Source organism: Telopea speciosissima, chromosome 9, assembly GCF_018873765.1.
Source record: "Telopea speciosissima isolate NSW1024214 ecotype Mountain lineage chromosome 9, Tspe_v1, whole genome shotgun sequence".
NCBI classification, from domain to species: domain Eukaryota; kingdom Viridiplantae; phylum Streptophyta; class Magnoliopsida; order Proteales; family Proteaceae; genus Telopea; species Telopea speciosissima.
In genome coordinates this window covers 12,695,784-12,715,051 of record NC_057924.1, presented here as the reverse complement: position 1 = coordinate 12,715,051, position 19,268 = coordinate 12,695,784, and the positions used below count along the sequence as shown (strand labels likewise).

General features: G+C 41.4%; 1 protein-coding gene across 2 annotated transcripts in view; it reads right to left on the bottom strand.

The window, feature by feature from the left end:
* The window catches only part of LOC122639926 (mediator of RNA polymerase II transcription subunit 16), a 70,913-nt gene that overhangs the window by 37,922 nt on the left and 13,723 nt on the right, over positions 1 to 19,268 (bottom strand). For both annotated transcript variants that reach the window (XM_043832971.1, XM_043832973.1), the window contains exon 6: positions 10,255 to 10,345. In XM_043832971.1, the coding sequence (XP_043688906.1) occupies positions 10,255 to 10,345 (91 nt within the window). The remainder of the gene's footprint in view (positions 1 to 10,254; positions 10,346 to 19,268) is intronic.

The window sequence follows — 19,268 nt, the reverse complement described above, 5'->3', positions numbered from 1 at the left end:
AAACAGACTATCTAATATTCAACTGAAAGTATACATCAATAAGATGGATTCTGGCCAACAAACAAAACAGAGAATTAATCAACATAAATCCACAGCATCAAATTAGGATGTCAAAAATGCAGGATGCTATTTTTTAACATACATCAATACAGTTTAACTTATCTTTTCAAATTAATAAATAAAGTGCTAAAAAAATAGGTTAGTGGAGATTAAGAAAGCAGATTTGGCAGAAAAGGTTTTAGAATTAGAAAGGTAAGAATCACTCTGATCTCCCCCATAAATACCCTAATTTTATATTATACACAGCACAGTACATAGCAGCAGCACTTGGAACATATCCAAATTTCTCAAAATCACAAGGCATCCATTTCGTTTCATATAAAAACTCTCAAATACCTACACATTAATATCATCCAACTGAACCATTCCTCTGTTGGGGATTTGCTTGGGACCTTTGATGACAATATGAGAGCCCTTTATATTCTCTCTTATATGCAAGAATGTGCTTTAATTCTGTTGTAATATGGGTTCAAGGGAATTTTTCTCATAGGGGTATTTCAGTCCTTGTACCTATTCTAGAATGTTCCTCATGTCATTATAAATAAAGAGAGGCTGTGATCATAAAGACACAAGCCATTATTCCAATTCTCAACATGGTATGAGAGCTGGGATCCATATTGGGATCCTAACCCTAATGCTCACCATCTCGAAAGCCTAGAATCTTTTTTCTCCTCCCCTTTCTCGTTTTTTGCGCCGCCAGCCACTAACACACCTCCCACCTCTCTCTCTCTTGGTCTCGCCTCCAGCGTCACCAATACCACCGCCGACCCTCTCTCCCTCTCAGTCTTGTCTCCAGCGCCAAGCACCACCGCCACCATCGTCACCATCCTCTTCTCTCGGTCACGACTCCACCTCAAGCTTCCGCCTTCTTCTCTTCACCCTTGGTGGTGAGTTATCTTACCCCTGCCATGTTTTAAATCCCTCTTCATTGGGATTTGTTGAAGTTTTCCCTCAAGATCCCTTGGGAGTGTTGATGATTTGTTGAGTTCTTCTCTGACCAGCAGCTATGCTCGATCTGAGATCTCCACCACATCTACTAGACACGAAGGGGCTAATCGGCGTGACTTCCTTCTGTTCCTTGCCAGCTCCATTAAATTAAAATGGGAGCAACTATCTGATGTGGTCGCGATCTTGCTTTATTGACATTGGTTCCCGTGGTCTTTCTGGTTATATCACAGGGTCATCTGTTAAGCCTACTAATGCTGGTCCTGCTCAAGATATATGGATGACATCCAACTTTCTCGTGATGTCATATCTCATCAACTCCATGGATCCTAAAATCGTTGGGGGTAATGTTCTTCTTGACACCGCTGCCAAAATTTGGAAGACTGCCAAGGACACTCGTTCCCAGGTCGGTAATGCTGCCCAATGCTTGACTTCGCCAAAAAATACATGCTACCAAACAAACAGGAGTTATCCCTTTCCCAATATTACTCCAAGCTGCGTAGCATGTGGCAACAGTTGGATTTTATGGGCCCTTTACTGCTACCTGTGATGATGATGCTACTGCCTTCAAAAAATGGGAAGATGGTCTCCCTGTATTTGACTTCCTTGCTGACCTCAACATTGAGACCAGATCCGGGCTTATGTCCTGAATCGTGATCCATTTTCTACACTTGAGCAGGCTTATGCCATGGTGCAATCAGAGGACAGCCGTCGCAATGCTATGGTTCACCCAATTACTCAGGACCGATAAGCCCTCTTCTCTAATCCATAGAGTTTATCCTGTGGGGACCTTTCTCAAGGTACTAGTGATCGTTCCATTCCTGATCGCATTCCCGTGAAGTGCGATTTTTGTGGCAAGGAACAACATACCAAAGACAGGAGCTGGAAATTACATGGGCGTCCCAATGATACTCGGGGACGTGGTCAAAGTCGTCCTTCTTCAGCCAGACCTAATCAAACTTCATCTGAGGACACTGTTACAAACCAGTCCCTTCCTCAAAAGGAACTTCAACATCTTCGTCATCTAATCTAATGACCTGGCTTGATACCTCTTCTTCATCAGCACCTTCTGCAGCCTCTGCCACCTCCCTATCAGGGAATTCTGCTCCTTCAGCTTCATCCTCATCCACTCTATCAGGTATTTCTTTTGGTGGCAATTGTGCCTCGGTCATGTCCACCTCTTGGATAATCGACTCAGGTGCCACTGACCACATGACAGGTTCTCCTCCTCAATTCTTCTAATACTTAACATTGTCAGGTAACAGTAAAGTCTATGTAGTTGATGGCTCCCTTTCACTGTTTCTGGGAAGGGAATCATTAAGTGCACTCCTTCTTTGTCTCTTTCCTTTATCTTGCATGTTCTAAAATTTTCTACTAATTTACTATGTATTAGTAGTCTTACACGGAATTTGAATTGCAAAGTAACTTTCTTTCCTACCCATTGCATTTTTCAAGACTTGGAAAAGGGTCGTACAATTGGCGGTGGTAAAGTGGTTGGTGGTCTCTACATGCTTGATAGTTTCCCCATCAGCTTTGGTATCTCAGCCTCCCCTTCCTGACTCGTCGGCATCTGCTTTGGCTGAACTGCATAGGTGACATCGTCGTTTAGGCCACCCTCCTCTAACAATTTTATCTACCTTATATCCCAGTTTAGTAAAGAATTGTAACCAACAGAATTTTTCTTATGATGCTTGCATTTTTGCAAAGCAAACTAGAGTTGTTTATCTGGCATCAGATAGTAGGAGTATAATTCCATTTGGCTTTTAATTCATTCTAATGTGCGGGGGCCTGCCCGTTGTGTATCTACCTCTAGTTACATGTGGTTTGTCACCTTTATTGATTGTTTTAGTCGTACTACTTGGGTTTACCTTATGCACCAGAAGAGTGAAGTTTTCTCCTACTTTCAACTATTTCACAAAATGATTCAGACTCAGTTTGATGCCAAAGTAAAAAAAAAATTCAAACAGACAATGGGAAGGAATACATGGACGGATTTCTTCAGACCTATCTGCCTACTCATGGGATAATACACTAAACATCTTGTGTGGACGCTCCAGCCCAGAATGGAGTAGTTGAACGGAAGAATCGTCACCTCTTGGAAGTAACCAGACCTCTTATGTTTACAATGGCTGTCCCTCCTCATTTTTTGGGGTGATACCGTACATTCTGCTACCTACCTTATAAATCGGCTGCCTTCACAGAAGCTAGCAGCCCGCTGCCCTCTTAATATCCTATTGGGATTTTCTTCCTTTGTGGTGCCTCCTAAGGTATTTGGTTGTGTCGTATTTGCTCGAAATCATCATGTCAGTGGGAATTTTCATCCCAAGGGTCTTCGCTGCATTTTTTTGGAATATTCTGCTACTCATAAGGGGTATAAATGCTCCCCTGCCTACCCGAAAATTATGTCACCATGGATGTAATTTTTCGGGAATATGGGACCTATTTATCAACCCATGAACCTCTTCAGGGAGAGTCTGTCAGTGACAAGGTGCCCCTCATCGCGCCATTGGTGGATGTGTATGTGCCTACGGTGGAAGATCCATCCATAGAACTTGAGAATGGTATAACAGGACAAGAACAAGAGCAGCCTTTGATTCAAGGGGAGCAGGAGAAATTCAGGGGGAGCCTGGGGAGCCTAACACCTTAGACACATTCTCTCGAGGAACGTGGCATAAAAGAACTACCACCACTGCTCCTACTCAATCGACACTACCTGTCGCAAGTTCTCCTTCTGCTGAGTGCTTCTGATGCTAATCTTGACTTACGAATTGCTATTCACAAGCCAACTAGAACATGTACTCAGCATCCCATTTCTAATGTTGTTTCATATAATTCTCTTTCCCCTTCTTTTTATGCCTTAGTTTCCTCCTTGTCCTCTGTTTCTATTCCTAACACCTAGCAGGAGGCATTAGCTAATTCGAGGTGGAAAGACGCAATAAATGAAGAAATGAGTGCCCTGAGAAAAAATGACACTTGGCATGTGGTGACACTTCCTTCAGGAAAGAAACCCGTAGGCTGCAAATGAGTTTTTGTTGTTAAAAAGAAGGCTGATGGATCGGTCGAAAGATACAAGGCCAGGCTGGTTGTTGGAGGCTTTACCCAAATTTATGGCATTGACTATCAGGAAACGTTTGCCCCAATAGCAAAGATGAATATTGTCAAGGTAATTATTTCCCGTGTTGTTAACCAAAGATGGAATCTTCAACAACTTGAAGTAAAGAATGCATTTCTCCATGGGAAGCTAGAAGAAGTATACATGGAAATCCCTCCTAGCTTTGCTGCCCCATAGAAATAGGGAAAGGTGTGTCATTTGAAGAGACCTTTATATGGCCTAATACAGTCCCCTAGAGCTTGGTTCGGTCGTTTCCATAGAGCCATGGTGTCTATTGCATATAAACAGAGCGACGTTGATCATACTTTGTTTATCAAGAAGACAGGCCAGCATATTACAATTTTGATTGTCTACGTGGATGACATAGTAATCACTGGGAGTGATGTTGATGAAATAGGCAAACTAGACATGGGGGAGATTCGGTATTTTCTTGGGATCGGAGTTTGGTCGTTCATCTCTCTCTTTTAGAACCGAATACTCATTTAAAGAGTAAGGATGGAGAAACAGTGAATAACGGCAGCTATCAAAGGCTGGTTGGGTGACTGATTTATCTATCTTACTGTTGGAATATGTAATCCAGAATACCATGGGGATATTCTGGTTTTTTTGGGGTAGTTTTATTCTTCTTATGTTATTAAGTGTAAGTGGGCTATGTGGGTTTTAGTCCCACATCGCCTAGTTTAGTTTCTTTGTAATTTCCCCTCTATTATAAATAGAGGGGCTTACCTATCAATGAATACAACACATTATTTTCTCTCATTCTCTCTTTCTAACCCACGATTCTGTCAACATGGTATCAAAACTGGTCTGATCTAGGTTAGAAAAAGAGAAAGAAAACCCTAATCCATCTCTTCAATCGACTTCTCCCTTCTTCTCCGTTTCTTGGCTTCTCCTTCTTCTGTTTTTCTTCTTCTCAACCTTGTAAAGGGGCAGCACTAATGAGGTAAAATACAGCATACCAATGATTTAGTTGCTGCCCCCTCCCTTTCTACCTTTTTTTATTAAAAAATTATGTTCAAAATCTGCTGGAGCCATACCTACGATATTGGAGCTGTCCAGAATTTTTTGGAGATCTGATTTCTACCTAATGAAGGCTGATCCTCCATTGTTGGAGCCTCCTGCGCACCCTTTTCCAGCACCCTTCTACCCTATTCCATTGTCTTCCTTATTACTTTTTTTTTTTTTTCTCTCGATCTTTTATTAACTTTTCCAGCCCCCATACCCAAATCGATCTCAACTTGTCAGGGTTTTTCAAAACCCTAACTCCAATCGATTTTAGGGTTTCCTTTTTCAGATGCAGCTGATTTTTGGGGGGTGATTCCCTACTACTACAAGCCCTACTCGACCTAAGTTTGGACCCTTTCTGATGGCTGGATTTGTTTCTACAGCAAAAATTCCTTAACCTGCTAATTTGGTTACTTGCCAAAAACCCTAACTTTCAGGTTTCAGTTTTTGCTAATTTTTGGAGGGCTAATTACTCCCACTTCAAGGACCAATCGGCCTCAATATTGCACCTATCGAGGTTTTTTGAAGACCCCTACCCCAATCGATCTCTTCTTTTCAAGGTTTTCCAAAACCCTGATAAAAATCGATTTGGGCTAGGGATGTTTGTTGCTGTTCGAGTGCTTTGGAGGTGGTTCTAACATTAAAAGAGAAATCTCCTCCATCAGTTCAAGGCTTGCAGAAGGTCCTTTATGCTGGTGTAGTGCTGTAATGCTGCCCTACTCTACTTCTACGATTTTTTGGAGTCTCTCCCCTTTGAAGATCAGGTCTCACTCTTACAGGAGATTGATTGTTCACCTTGGAGGTTCCATTCTAGCAACCTTGGTCAGCATCTATTACATGTCTACATCAGCAATTACAGCTCCCTTTCCCTAAATCGATCTTAATTTCAGGGTTTTCTAAAACCCTGACAACAATCGATTTCAGGGTTAGGGTTTTCCTATCAAGCTCATATTTTGAGGAGAGTCTTATACATATCAGAGAAGTATTCAACCCATATTTTAGCATCATTCATCAGTTATTTTTGGAAAAAATTCAGGTTCATTTTTATGGCTCGATTTTTCCAATTATCAACCTATTTTCCTTGTTCTTATGTGGCTGGCTGCTTTAACTACGTATTGGATCTACTCAGTGATTATCTTATATTTGCTGGTTCTATTGATTGGCTTCTGTAAGCATGACTAGTTGACATGTTACTGCTGCCCTATTATTGAGACTAAGTATCCTACTATTGGAGATCGAATTTCTTTCATTATTGAAGACTCGAATCTACTCCCCTGGAGATCAGCATATTTGGGATTACAACAGTGTGTTCCAAGGTTATTGGTTGCAACTACAAACCTATTCAGTTATGTGAAGCTTTTTTGGTTCATATCCGGTTTACTTTGAGAGCTTGATCTTAGCCTTATTCACTAATTCAGATCTGATCCAAGTTTTTTGTTGAAGCTTCTTACATCCATTGCTGTCCAGATATCTTCGTCAATTCTATTTAGCATGAGGGAGTTTATAGTTTGGAATTTTGCACACTGGTTCTTCCTTGTGTGAAGATCGATCAAGTTTTTGAAGAATGGTGCCTTCTCCTTCTAAAAATCAGACTTGTTTTTTTATAATTCAGATCTGATCATTGGAGATTGGTATTTTGGAATTAGTTTGATCGATTGAAAAAGGTTGAAGATTACTGTGTTGCATTGTTTTTGTCCATGGTTCATTATCCCATTGCTCTTTTCACTTCACCACCTCCCAAAACATACCTTTGGCATATACCCATAACCCCTTTGGAAGTTAATGGTATTCTCTAATTTGCCATTTCTTCCTTTTCCATTACCCTTAGCACCTCTTGGAAATTTCTGAAATAATATGTTTTTGCCCTATCTCTTACATCATCTCTGTTATGTCCACGTGTACTACACGTGAGGGGGGATTATGTATAGTACACCTACAGACATTGTAGAAGCAGAACTTGTAGGAACACTTGGTGCAAAACATAGAAGATTAGAGTTTTCACCATTGCCAATGGGTATCTACTTTGTTATTGGGTTGAGTTTGTCGTAAGGGGGAGATTGAAGTATTAAAGTATTGAAGATTTTTTGTTATTGCCTGCCTATATGAAGTTCTACAGTTGGGTTGATTTTTTTCTGCTGCTTGATTCATCTGCTTGCTACCCTAGTTGCTTATCTTCAAGATTATCAGTCAGAGATTCATCACTGGACAGCTGTTAAAAATTGGTGAAAGTTTGCTGTTCAAGTCTGCCCAGGTTTTGAAGACCTATTTTTTTCAAGTTCTTGAAGGTTTATTTGGGAGCTGCATTCATCTATCAAGCTGGATTCTACTACAACTTAGTTTTTTCCTTTTTTTTGTTCAAGTTGAGCATTAGCACCTTGTATGCGCCAATTTGAGGGGGAGTGTTAGCATTATTAGGAGTTTTTTTTTCCTTTAGTTCAAGCTGGATCTTCTTTCTTTGCTTATTTGTATAATCCAGCTTGAGGGGGAGTGTTGGGATATGTAATCTAGAATACCGTGGGGGTATTCTAGTCTTTTTGGGGTAGTTTTATTCTTTTTATATTATTAAGCGTAAGTGGGCTATGTGGGTTTTAGTCCCACATCGCCTAGTTTAGTCTCTTTGTAATAGAGGGGCTTACCTTTCAATGAATACAACACATTATTTTCTCTCATTCTCTCTTTCTAACCCACGATTCTGCCAACACTCACACACGGCAGATATAGCCTTTGAAGTGAGTGTAGCTAGCCAATGTATGCATGACCCTCATTCCACTCATCTGGAGGCAGCGCATAGGATCTTAAGGTATTTGAAGTCTTCCCTTGGAAAAGGCGTACTCTTTTCACCTCTAAATCATCTACGAATTGAGGCATTCACTAATGCTGACTGGGCAAGATGTCCAAATGACAGGAGATCTACTTCAGGCTATAGCACCTTCATTAGAGCTAACTTGGTTACTTGGCGAAGCAAGAAGCAAGTTGTTGTTGCTCAATCCAATGCTGAAGCAGAGTTTCGGGCTATGGCATATGCAATATGCGAACTTCTTTGGCTCCAAGGACTTCTTCAAGATTTATGTGTTAATGTTGAACTGCCTATGCGTCTTTGTTGCGACAACAAATCAGCAATAAGTATTGCACATAATCAAGTTCAACATGATCGCACCAAGCACGTCAAGATTGATTGTCACTTCATGAAAGAGAAGTTGGAACAAGGAGTCATTTGTGTCCCTTTTATTCAGTCTAGTGAGTTGTTAGCTGATATTCCCATTAAGAGAATTAATAGTAAGAGTTTTTGTTCTATAGTTAGCAAGTTGGACATGTTTGATATTTATGCACCAACTTGAGGGGTTGTAATATGGGTTCAAAGGTATTTTTGTCATAAGGGTATTTCAGTCCTTGTACCTAATCTAGAATGTTTCTCACATCATTATAAATAAAGAGAGGTCGTCAACATAAAGACACAAGCCAGTATTCCTATTCTCAACAAATTTTATTAATAGTTCCCTTAAAAAATAAGGGCAACCACAAGGGGTAGCTCAGTTGGCAAGGACCAACACCTCACAATTATGAGGTCATGAGTTCAACCATAGTTGGCACGGCGTTTAGGCGACCCAAGGCGTTGGAGAGGGTAAAAAAGCAAGGCGACACCAAGTAGGAGACCAAGGCATCCAAGGCACCCAAGTTGACCAAACTCCAAAGCACCTGGACACCTAGGTGGCGCCTAGGCAATGCCTTGACAACTATTGAGTTCAACTCTCCTTGGGGCTTACCTATCCAAAAAATAAATAAATAAATAATAATAATAATAATAAGGGCATAAAAAAGGATGAAAAATTCATCACCGAATAATATTGATGTGGAATCAAAAAATTGACCTATGTCTGTTCCATCATGCGGGAACAGACATCTCTACATATTCAGTAAAACATCCAGCAGAAGTCAAAAGCCCTTCATCTAAACTCCCCACAATACTGCAGAAGGAGCTATGATGCAGGAATATCACATAAATGGGCTTATTTTAGTGTTAGTAAGCCTTTGGATTTGAGTTCTATATATGTTGGGCCTTTGGTCCAATAAGTTTTCATTATAATAGACCATTTCAATGGGCCTAAAATAAGGGTAAGGATTTACTTTATTAGTATAAGTTGGAACCTAGTTAGAATAAGAGTTGTTTTAAGTCTTTTATTGGTCAATTAAGAAGCCACTTCGATTACTAGTTGGTTTATGCTATTTGTACTTTTGTAGTCATGTTGCGTTTGTTGCTTGTTGCTTTGCAGGTTCTGTGGGATTCAGACCTTTCTGCTGTGGTGATTCAATAGAGCCTGGTGTCGCTTCCAGGTGACCTTGGTGGTGATTCCAAGGAAGTGATTCAGGTGGGATTCCTGAATTACATATCTTCATCTTCTTTACCTTCTTCTTCTTCTACCAGTTTCACAGGTCAGATCTTTACCCTTTACTACCTTGCACATCTCTAGTTCTTTCTGTTCTGTTTTCTGATTCTATTTTACTTTTATTCTTTTTATGTTAATCATCCCTTCTCCTAAGTTCTTCAAGTGCTGTTTCTGAAATCAAAATCCTACTTTTCCATCAAATTTCAGTATTCCTGCTTTAAGTGTCTTCTAAAATCTTTAGTTTGGAATCTGATTTTTAAGTTGGTGATTTCAGTTATGGATATAGTTAAGTTCTGAGTCTAGTTCTGTTTTCAAAATCTCAACTGGCCGTCAATTTCCAAGTCTCCTATTCCTAGTATGATTTCTTAAAGAACACTACTAATTTCAAAACACTATTCTATTGTTACTGCTGATTTTCTACTACTGCTTATTCATTACTCTTGTCATTATCTATTGCTGTTGTGAAACTTAAGAATCCAGCCATCAATTTCTGGTTCTTGAGTTGTCCTACTTCCAGTAAGAATACTCAATAGCTGGTTATAATGGATTGCCCTAATACTTTACTATCTTGTTCCTCCAAAAACACTGAACATTCGACCTGCATATTGGTCAAATCAGAGACTCCAATACTCTGATATTTGAATTCTCTCAAATCTGGTTGGTTCCTTACCCCTGCAATTCTGGTTTTCTGCTGGTTTTCTAAATCCTATCTAAGTTATTAGAAAGAAGAAACTGAAAATAACAAACCTGAAGATTGAGGCTGCTGAGAAAGAAACTTTTCCTCAAAAGCTGTTTTTGAGTTCCCAGTACTAGTGGAATTCGAGGAAAACCACCTATACTGCAATTGAAAGAAAAAGAAGAAAAAAACAGACTTGTTAGATTCTATACCTGGAAGACATAGAATCAGTGATAGCTTGCACATCACCAGTGAAAGTAGAACTAGAATTTGGGAGCATACAACCCCCCCCCCCCAAAGAAAATATGTATATATATTTACCAAACGCAAGTAATTAAGTACATGAAATGACAAAACTTGTGAAAAACTAAGACAAGAAATGCACATCATTTTGGTCACATGCATCGAAGATCAATATAGTAGTAAAATAAACTAGAATCCATAGAGGCTATTCATTTAGCTTGCCAAAGCATGGAACTGTATATACTCTGAATGCACACAATGGAATGCCAAGGGATAGTGGGGATCATGCTACCAATGCAAACTTTATCCCCAGCATTAAGAAATCAAATGTAGAAGGCAAAGGACAGGCATGGAACAAAAATAAATAAATAAATTGCAGACCAGTAGTCATCAAATCATCTGAACATTTCCAGCCACCTCATCACAAATTCAGGATCAAACTTTCAGATGGACTCCTTCCCATCTAAAATTTCAACCAGTCAGATTAATGGAACTGGCAGTTCTTGGACTTCTTCTGGTTTCCTTTTTCCTTTTCACCAATCAGCAACAAAAGAACTTTTATATCAACATGTATAAAAAGAATATACAATTTAGAATAACCATTTCCGTAACACATATCTAGAGGTACATATAGAAACAGGCAAGGATATACATCTACATCTCCTATGATTCTGATAATCTACCAACAAGAATCTACACTCATCCTTAAACCCTAGACAGTGTTGCCCATGCAGGCCAGTGCCACCTCTGTGAACAGACATTCCAGAAAGGGCTAGGCAACATAGGCCTAAGTGCGGTCTGAGTCTGACTAGATGCTTTCCCAGGCACTACGCATGAATCTACATGAAAATACCTCACCTTTAGGTGCCCATTTTGGAAAGGTGGCCCAACAGTCCAGAAAATTTTTGTGTGTTGTTTTTTATTGTCTTCTACTTGTTACAACTAACAACGTAAAGCTTACATCTCATTAATCACAAAATATATATAAAGACAACTCCACACAGCTTCGCCTACTTGGAAAAAATCACATCATTGATACAGCACAGCCAACGCTTATGGATTTTCCAAGGCAGAACTACACGGAAAGGTGATGAGGAATACTGTATGGTTGAATCGGATTCATAAAAACTAAAGACATAGAGAAAAGAGAAATAAATGACACACTGTCATGGGACTGTGAACAATAATTTGGAAAAACAAAGCATGTGATAAACCGAAGACAGAGTAATAGAAAGGGATTAAGGGAGAAGAAACAGAAGAATACTGGAAAGAGTTATAAGAAGGAACTAGAGAGAACAGAAATAGAGAACTTGATGGAAAGAGAAGAGAACAAAGGAGATGCCTTCACAGCTTAAACCATAAGCAGCCATACCAACTCAATCAAGAAGAAATTTTCCTGAAACAAAAGTCCAGGATCAAGTGGCTGGATTTAGGGGATTCTAACTCAGCCTACTTCCATCGCTCCTTGAAGTCCAGAATCAACTACAACTCCATTCTTCAGTTGGATGCTCCGGATGGTTCTCCAATAACAAATGTGAAAGACATCAAAGACATGGCAGTGAATTACTTCATGAATCTCTTCTCGGGTCATTCAGATGAGGCTGATCTATTCCCTGATAATGTGATCAACAAGTTCATTCCCGATGATCTCATTCAGTCTTTCAATGCGATTCCCAATGAAGATGAAATTATTGCCGCTGTCCATTCCACTAAGCTGAATCGGGCTCCTGGACCTAATGGTTTTAGCATGGACTTCTTTTTAGCAACTTGGGACATCATAAAGGAGGATCTCATCAAAGCCATTAGAAGCTTCTTTTTCAACCCCAACCAGATCTCTGAGGTGAATCATACTTTTCTGTGCCTCATTCCTAAGAAGGAGGGTGCTTCTGTGATGACAGACTTCAGGCCCAACTCCCTTTGCAATCTCATCTACAAGCCCATAGCTAAAATCCTTGCTTTGAGGCTCAAGAAGGTGGTGGATCTGCTTGTCAGTCAGAATCAGTCTGCCTTCATTCCTGGTGGAAGCATCTCAGATAATATCCTCCTTTGCAATGAGATTGTCCGAGGTTTTGAAAGAAAAAATCATTCTCCTGCAGCTCTTATGAAGATCGATATCCATAAAGCTTTTGACTCTCTGAGATGGGATTTTATTGCAAATGTCTTAATCAAGATGGGGTTCCCTATGGTTTTCATCCATTGGATTCACTACTGCATTTCCACCCCCAGGTTCTCTGTGCTTGTTAATGGCAGCCCAGCTGGCTACTTTGCCTCTACTGTTGGTGTGCGCCAAGGATGCCCCTTATCCCCATACCTCTTCACCTTAGCTTTAGAATTTCTATCCAAGGAAATCCAATTATGCACGGACCAGCATCTCATCTCCACTATACCCAAATGCAAAGCCCTCAAGCTCTCTCACCTGGCTTTCGCTGATGATCTCATGATCTTCTCCAAGGCCTCCATAGCCTCCTTTGAGTCCATCATGAACTGTTTGCAGCACTTTCAAGACTTATCCGGGCTTCATATCAACACCACCAAGTCTCTTCTCTTCCTTGCTAGAGTTCCTGATGAGGTAAAAGAAGGTCTGAAGAATATTTGTGGTTTCAGTATTGGTCGGCTTCCTGTGAAATATCTGGGCCTGCCTTTGATCCCGGCAAGACTCTCGGCGCATCACTGCACTCCTATGCTGGATCTTATAAGGAAACGGCTTCAACTATGGAAGGGCAAACTTCTTTCTTATGCGGGTCGTCTGGTGCTTGTCAAGTCTGTCCTCCAAGCCTCCTACATTTATTGGTCAGGTATCTATGGGCTGCCTCATTCCATCATCAAGTCTCTGGAATCACTCATGTCTTCTTTTCTTTGGAAAGGCTTTGATGTTACCAGATTCCTTCGGCCTATCAGTTGGGACTCTGTGTGTCATCCTTTCGTGGAAGGAGGATTGGGTATCAGAAGGATAAAGGATATGAACCAAGCCGGCATTATCAAATTGTTGTGGAAGATTGTGTCCAAGGCAAAAAGTAATTGGGGAGAGTGGATATATTCAAGCCTTCTTCGTTCTGACTCTATTTGGACTGTCCATTTATCTTCTGATGCTTCTTGGACCTGGCGCAAAATTATGGATGTCCGACCCTTGGTTCTTGGCTCTATCCAAACTCACATTGGTAATGGGAACTCCACTCAGCTTTGGTTAGATCACTGGCATCCTTTGGGAATCCTGATACATCATGTCAGCCCTAGATTGATCTATGGTTCTGGGCTGCCTAGAAATGCCTTGGTGGCTGATATTCTTAATGCCGACGGATGGGACCTCCCTGATTCATCTACTCCAGCTCTAACCCCAATCTGGAACTTATTACCCTCTATTTCCAGAAGACCCTTCATAAGGGATGACTGTGTTTCTTGGCTGCCTAGTTCCATGGGTAAGTTCAGCTCCAAATCTGCTTGGGATCTTGTTAGAACTCGGCTCCCGCTTGTTCCTTGGAGGAAGCTCGTCTGGTTCAAGCACCACATTCCTAGGCACAGCTTCACGACTTGGAGAGTCTTCTCCAACTGCCTCCCAACGCAAGCTTTCCTCAAACATCACCACATTATGGTTTATCCCAATTGTGACCTTTGTTGGAATGCGATTGAAGATTCAAACCATCTCTTCTTTGAGTGCCCCTTCTCCCGCTCTATCTGGAAAGGGATCCTCTCCAAATGCTGGCCAAGAAATAGGAGGATTCTCCCTTTTGATCGTGAATGGATTTGGGTTGACATGACCTTTGGTGGTTCTACTCTTTGTGACGTGATTGGGAAGATGGCTTTCGCTGCCTACATCAGCCACATTTGGATGGAACGCAATCTTCGGAAATGGACCTCCAAATCCAGATCTGCTTATCAGATTTGGGAGTCCATCTCTTTTGAAATCAAATCTAAGCTTAGTTTGGTTGCTCCTACTTCTTGTATTGACACCCCAAGGAACAGACTAATTGTTGTTTCCTGGGGTCTTTCTTCTCTCTCCCTTATCCCAGCTGGCTCCCCTGTTTGAGCTTCTGCTGCTGGTTCTTGTTTTCCTCCCTCCTTTTTGAGGGTTGCTTCTCTTTAGTAATGAAATTTTTATTCACCCAAAAAAAAAACTTAAATAAAACTCAACTTTATTCAATCAACTCGTATGACCAGAGGGCAGGGTGAATATGCTTATTGATAACTCTTAAAATCTGACTTCTACTCAACTACAACTTGCCTAATCCTAATACAACTCAACATTGCTTAATTAATAAGAGTGAAATAACAAATTGAACTCCAAAAGTGCCTAGGAAATCTAATAACTTTACAGTCCTAATAAAACTAGGACTAAACAACCATTGAGCTTTCAAACTCTGAATGCTATTACAACTACTACTACTACTAGGAAAAGACTTACTTGATGAAATAGAATTCATAACGCCTTGGACTATATGTTTAGGCTTTATAGTTGAGCCCAGTACAACTGAAATTAAAAACAAAGGCTCATATCCGTAAAACATTAAAACAGCCATTGTTCATGATGTGTGACTGCATAAATCAGTCATCTAATAAAGAGGTCCATTTAGTGCCAAGGCCGTTTTGATGAGTGACTGCGTAAATCAATCATCTAACAAAGAAATCCAATTAGAGCCCAAAAAAAATTTCTTGAAACACTTCAAAATTTTAGCATCTATATTATCTTTATATTCAAAATCAAATAGAAGAAAAACGCTAATTTTGGTTAGATGCTTCTACTGATGATCAGCCACAGAAGTGCTTTACATGTGTGTTACACACTTATACTATATTAAATATGTTATTTGGGGACATTAAAATTAATCAAAAGAACAAACATTAAAGAATGGGGGGGAGAAAGAAGCAAAAGCAAACAGAATTACCCTATTGGCGGTCACAGAGTGTCCAGGGAGCCCCAGATGATGAGGATGTCATGAACTCATGACATCTTTAAACAAGATCCTGTCATCTTCAGAACACAGGATACTAGAAAAAGGAGGCTTAAGCACATGTGGAAGGACTAGAAAGGTAAAGTGGGTGACACCGTGTCCAAGTGGTTCTTCCACCATAGTATCTCAGCGAACGACACCTATGGATGGACCATACTACTAGAAAATGCTAGACAATGTAGGGAAAGTTGACCCAGGCGTGAAGGGACCCACTGCATATGAGCTGATGAAAATCTATTTGCCTATGCAAAGAAACAAGCTTGCGGAATACATAGAGGCTTGAAGCTGTTGTGGGCAAACTACAGTATGACTAATGACGTATGATGGTTGGACTAGACCCACTAAACAGTACATCATCAACTTCATGGGCAATTATAAATTTGTAATGGTAGGATTATGTTTCTTAGATCAATGGATGCATACAAGGAGAGAGGATGCAAAGTATACCTACAAGTTGTTGAAGGATGTGGTCCATTGGGTGGGAGTAGAGAATGTTGTCCAAGTGGTAATAGAAAACGGCAACAACTTCAAGAAAGCCGGAGAGAATCTAATGAACAACAGGTACCACCTATTTTGGACTCCCATGTGTAGCCCACTACATCGACTTCATGCTAAAGAACATAGGGAGTGGTACAATGTGTGGTTGAAAGGGATGACCACATTTGTGTGCAACCATGGATATACCCTATAGTTATTGAGGAACAAGTATGGTGGGATTTGGTGAAACCCGGCACCACTCAATTCACCACTAACTACATTGCCCTGAGGAGCCTGGAGATGAAAATGGTTGGTCTAAGGTTGATGTTTGCTTCAAAGTAGTGGTTTGGTTGGAGGAAATCGAGTTCTCAATACGATAGAGCAGCACAGTCGCCCATATCCAGTGGTGTGTTCTGGCAGGACCTAAAGAAGGTCGTTATGATATTGGAGCAGTGGTAATGGTGTTGAGGATGGTTGACTTAGAGAAGCCCGTGCGGGCAGTGGCACCACATTTATATACTGCATTGGAGATGATGAAGGAGCACGTGCTGGTAGTGGCACCACGTCATAGCAGTGTAGCACACAGTACCTTGACATTATACGAGACCACTGAGAGAGGCACATAATGCATCCATTGCACAAGGGTGGTGATTTTTTTTCATCAACCTGAGTCAAATTACTTTCCATTTAGATAATCAATAAGTATTAACAACTTGTTTCTATCATTTCTAGTCTATTATCTCAATCCCAAGTACCAATACAAGCATAAACTTGGGATGAATCAAGATTTAAGACCTTATGGATGTAGTGGAAGAGGTTGTGGCAAAGCTAGAGCCAAATCCTAATATACAAGCCCAATGCAACAATGAAATAAGATTTCTACTTTTTTAAGTACTTAGAAATAAATCTAATCATAGTTATCAAGGAGACCATGGCGTTGGAGAGGGTCTAAAATCAAGGCGGCAAGGGGCCTGCCTAGGCGCCCAAGGTGACCAAGGAGCCTCGATGCCTTGATAACTATGAATCTAATTATAATTAGTTATTGATGTTAACATGAGCAATCATTGAAATGGATATGGACAAAGAATTTCAGCAATGCCACTGGGACTTCCGCCATGCAACTACAAGGTCTGGCCGGGAGACTACTGATCCCGGTAGGTCCATCACCTTAGTTTCTTAGTTCAATAAAAGTATGTACAAAGTATCATCACTTCACAATAATAATCTCAATGCTCTTAATGCAGCTGAATGGTGGGTCCTATACGAGAAAGAGGCACCTAACTTGAGGGAGATAGCACTGAAGGTACTCTCCCAGACATTCAACCTTCGGATGTAAGTGTAACTGGAGTACATTTTCCCTTATCCACTCCAAGAGGCAGAACCGATTGGGTAAGGAACAGCTTCAGAAGTCGGTACATGTGCACCACGACACAGTTGTCACAACCTTTAGGCAACCCAAGCGTTGGAGGGGTCCTAGATGCTATGCGACCAAGGCACCTGAACGCTTGGACAACTATGCTACAATGAGACTGAAGATGCAACACATACACATGGGGATGGACCATGACAAGGACCCTATCAAACTTAGCAACATCTTCCAAAGGAGTCGGATGAGGAGGATCCCCTCCAAGAGTAGGTGAATGAGAGAGGTACCGCTGTATTGGATGAGCCCACCATAGACCTAACTCCGGAGTTGCAGAGAAAATGGGTGTTGATGTCAACACATTCATGTCACATGAGGGCCCACTCACGGACACCACGGCCTTTTGAATCCCAACCTGTCTTCAGAGTTGAGGACGAAGACGTCGACTCGTCGCATTCCACCAACACTCACACACAGTCCCTGTCTGATGATGATAGGGGTGATCCATCTGCAGCTGTAATGACAGGTTGGGTCACGAATGACCTAACCCCAGGCAGGATCTCAGGTATAACCAAAACAGATTAATATTGCAGCCATTGCACCATAGAATAATAACCCATTCCTGAAACAGGGTTAAATTTGGAGATTTGCATGAATAAATAAACTCAAATCACCTCCAAACTCCTGTCGAGTAGCAATATTTGATTGTTGATTAAATCCCCAAGAGATGGGCAACAACAGGTTGAAGGATGAAGAGATCGACGCAACTTTAAGGTTGCAGAAAATTCCTTCCACCAAACAGAATCACAGGCACTATTTGAGTAGTCTTCAATAAGAATTTCCAGCAGTAGATTATCAGTCAACCAGCAACAAACGATGGATGATTTCAAGTAGCAGAGAATACACAATTGAATGTACTCAAGCTTGCAGCAGATAAAGCACACACAGATTGATTGGAAAATAAAAGAAAATAGAAGGTAGAAGAAGATGGATAGACAGAAAAGGGGGTCTTACCAAAAGGTTTGGTTACAAACACCTTGAAAATTTGAAGGGAAAGTAAGCAGTTAGAAGGACTTCTAAATGCAGAGATCTATAGCTGAAACTGATTTAGAGGAAATATCAGCCCAGGAAGCTCTGGTGATGTAGGCTAGGGTTTGGCGTTTTGCGATCTGCGCTATGGCGTGTCCTCCTTCTCGGGAGGAGCACCCACCTGATCCTCCCCTTCGTGGGGTCACCTCGGGTGGGTCTGCTCCTTCTTTGGCAACAGTGGTGTCTCGGTCGTTGGCCCCAGCCACCTCAGCAAGGCGTCAAGTGGATATTTCGGTGAGGGAGCCTTCTTCTTTCTTCGGTGGACCAGCGGTGTTTTTCTCTAAGAAAAAAATCGAACTTTCAGAGCAAGCCTTTTCGACCACACTGATCGCAAAGTGCAGCCATGGCAGACCGTCTCTGCAAGCGATAAAGGCCTTCCTCCATAAAAATCTATTTGTGCAAAGTGATATGGTGGTCTCGACGTTGGATCGACGTCATGTCCTGCTGCGATTCTCGGCGACGGCAGACTACGTGAAAGTGTGGCTGAAGGAGCAAGTGTATATCCAGGGGTTTCTTTTTCGTTTTCTGAAATGGTCATCTGACTTCGTTTCTGGTTGGGAATCCCCTCTGGCTCCAGTTTGGGTCTCGCTGCCGGGCCTGCCCATTAACTTTTACCAGGGAAACTTCCTGGTTTCGATCGCTGGTGCGATAGGGAGGTTCTTGAAGGTAGATGGCGCGACTGCGGCAGTGACTAGAACGGTTGAGGCCAGGTTCTGTGTGGAGGTAGACCTCAGGTGTGAGTTGCCATCGAAGGTTTGGATTGGGTGTGGAGCAGAGGGCTTTTACCAGAGGGTAGTCTATGAGAAGCTGCCTTCGTATTGCTCCATGTGTTCAAAGCTGGGTCATGCGAAGGAGGTTTGTAGGAAGGCGAGACAACTTGGAGGGTCTGCAGCGCAACCGGAAGTCCCTGCGAGCCGGAAGGAACAGCGTGACGGTGATCCAGTGGTTCACACTCAGACAGGCAACA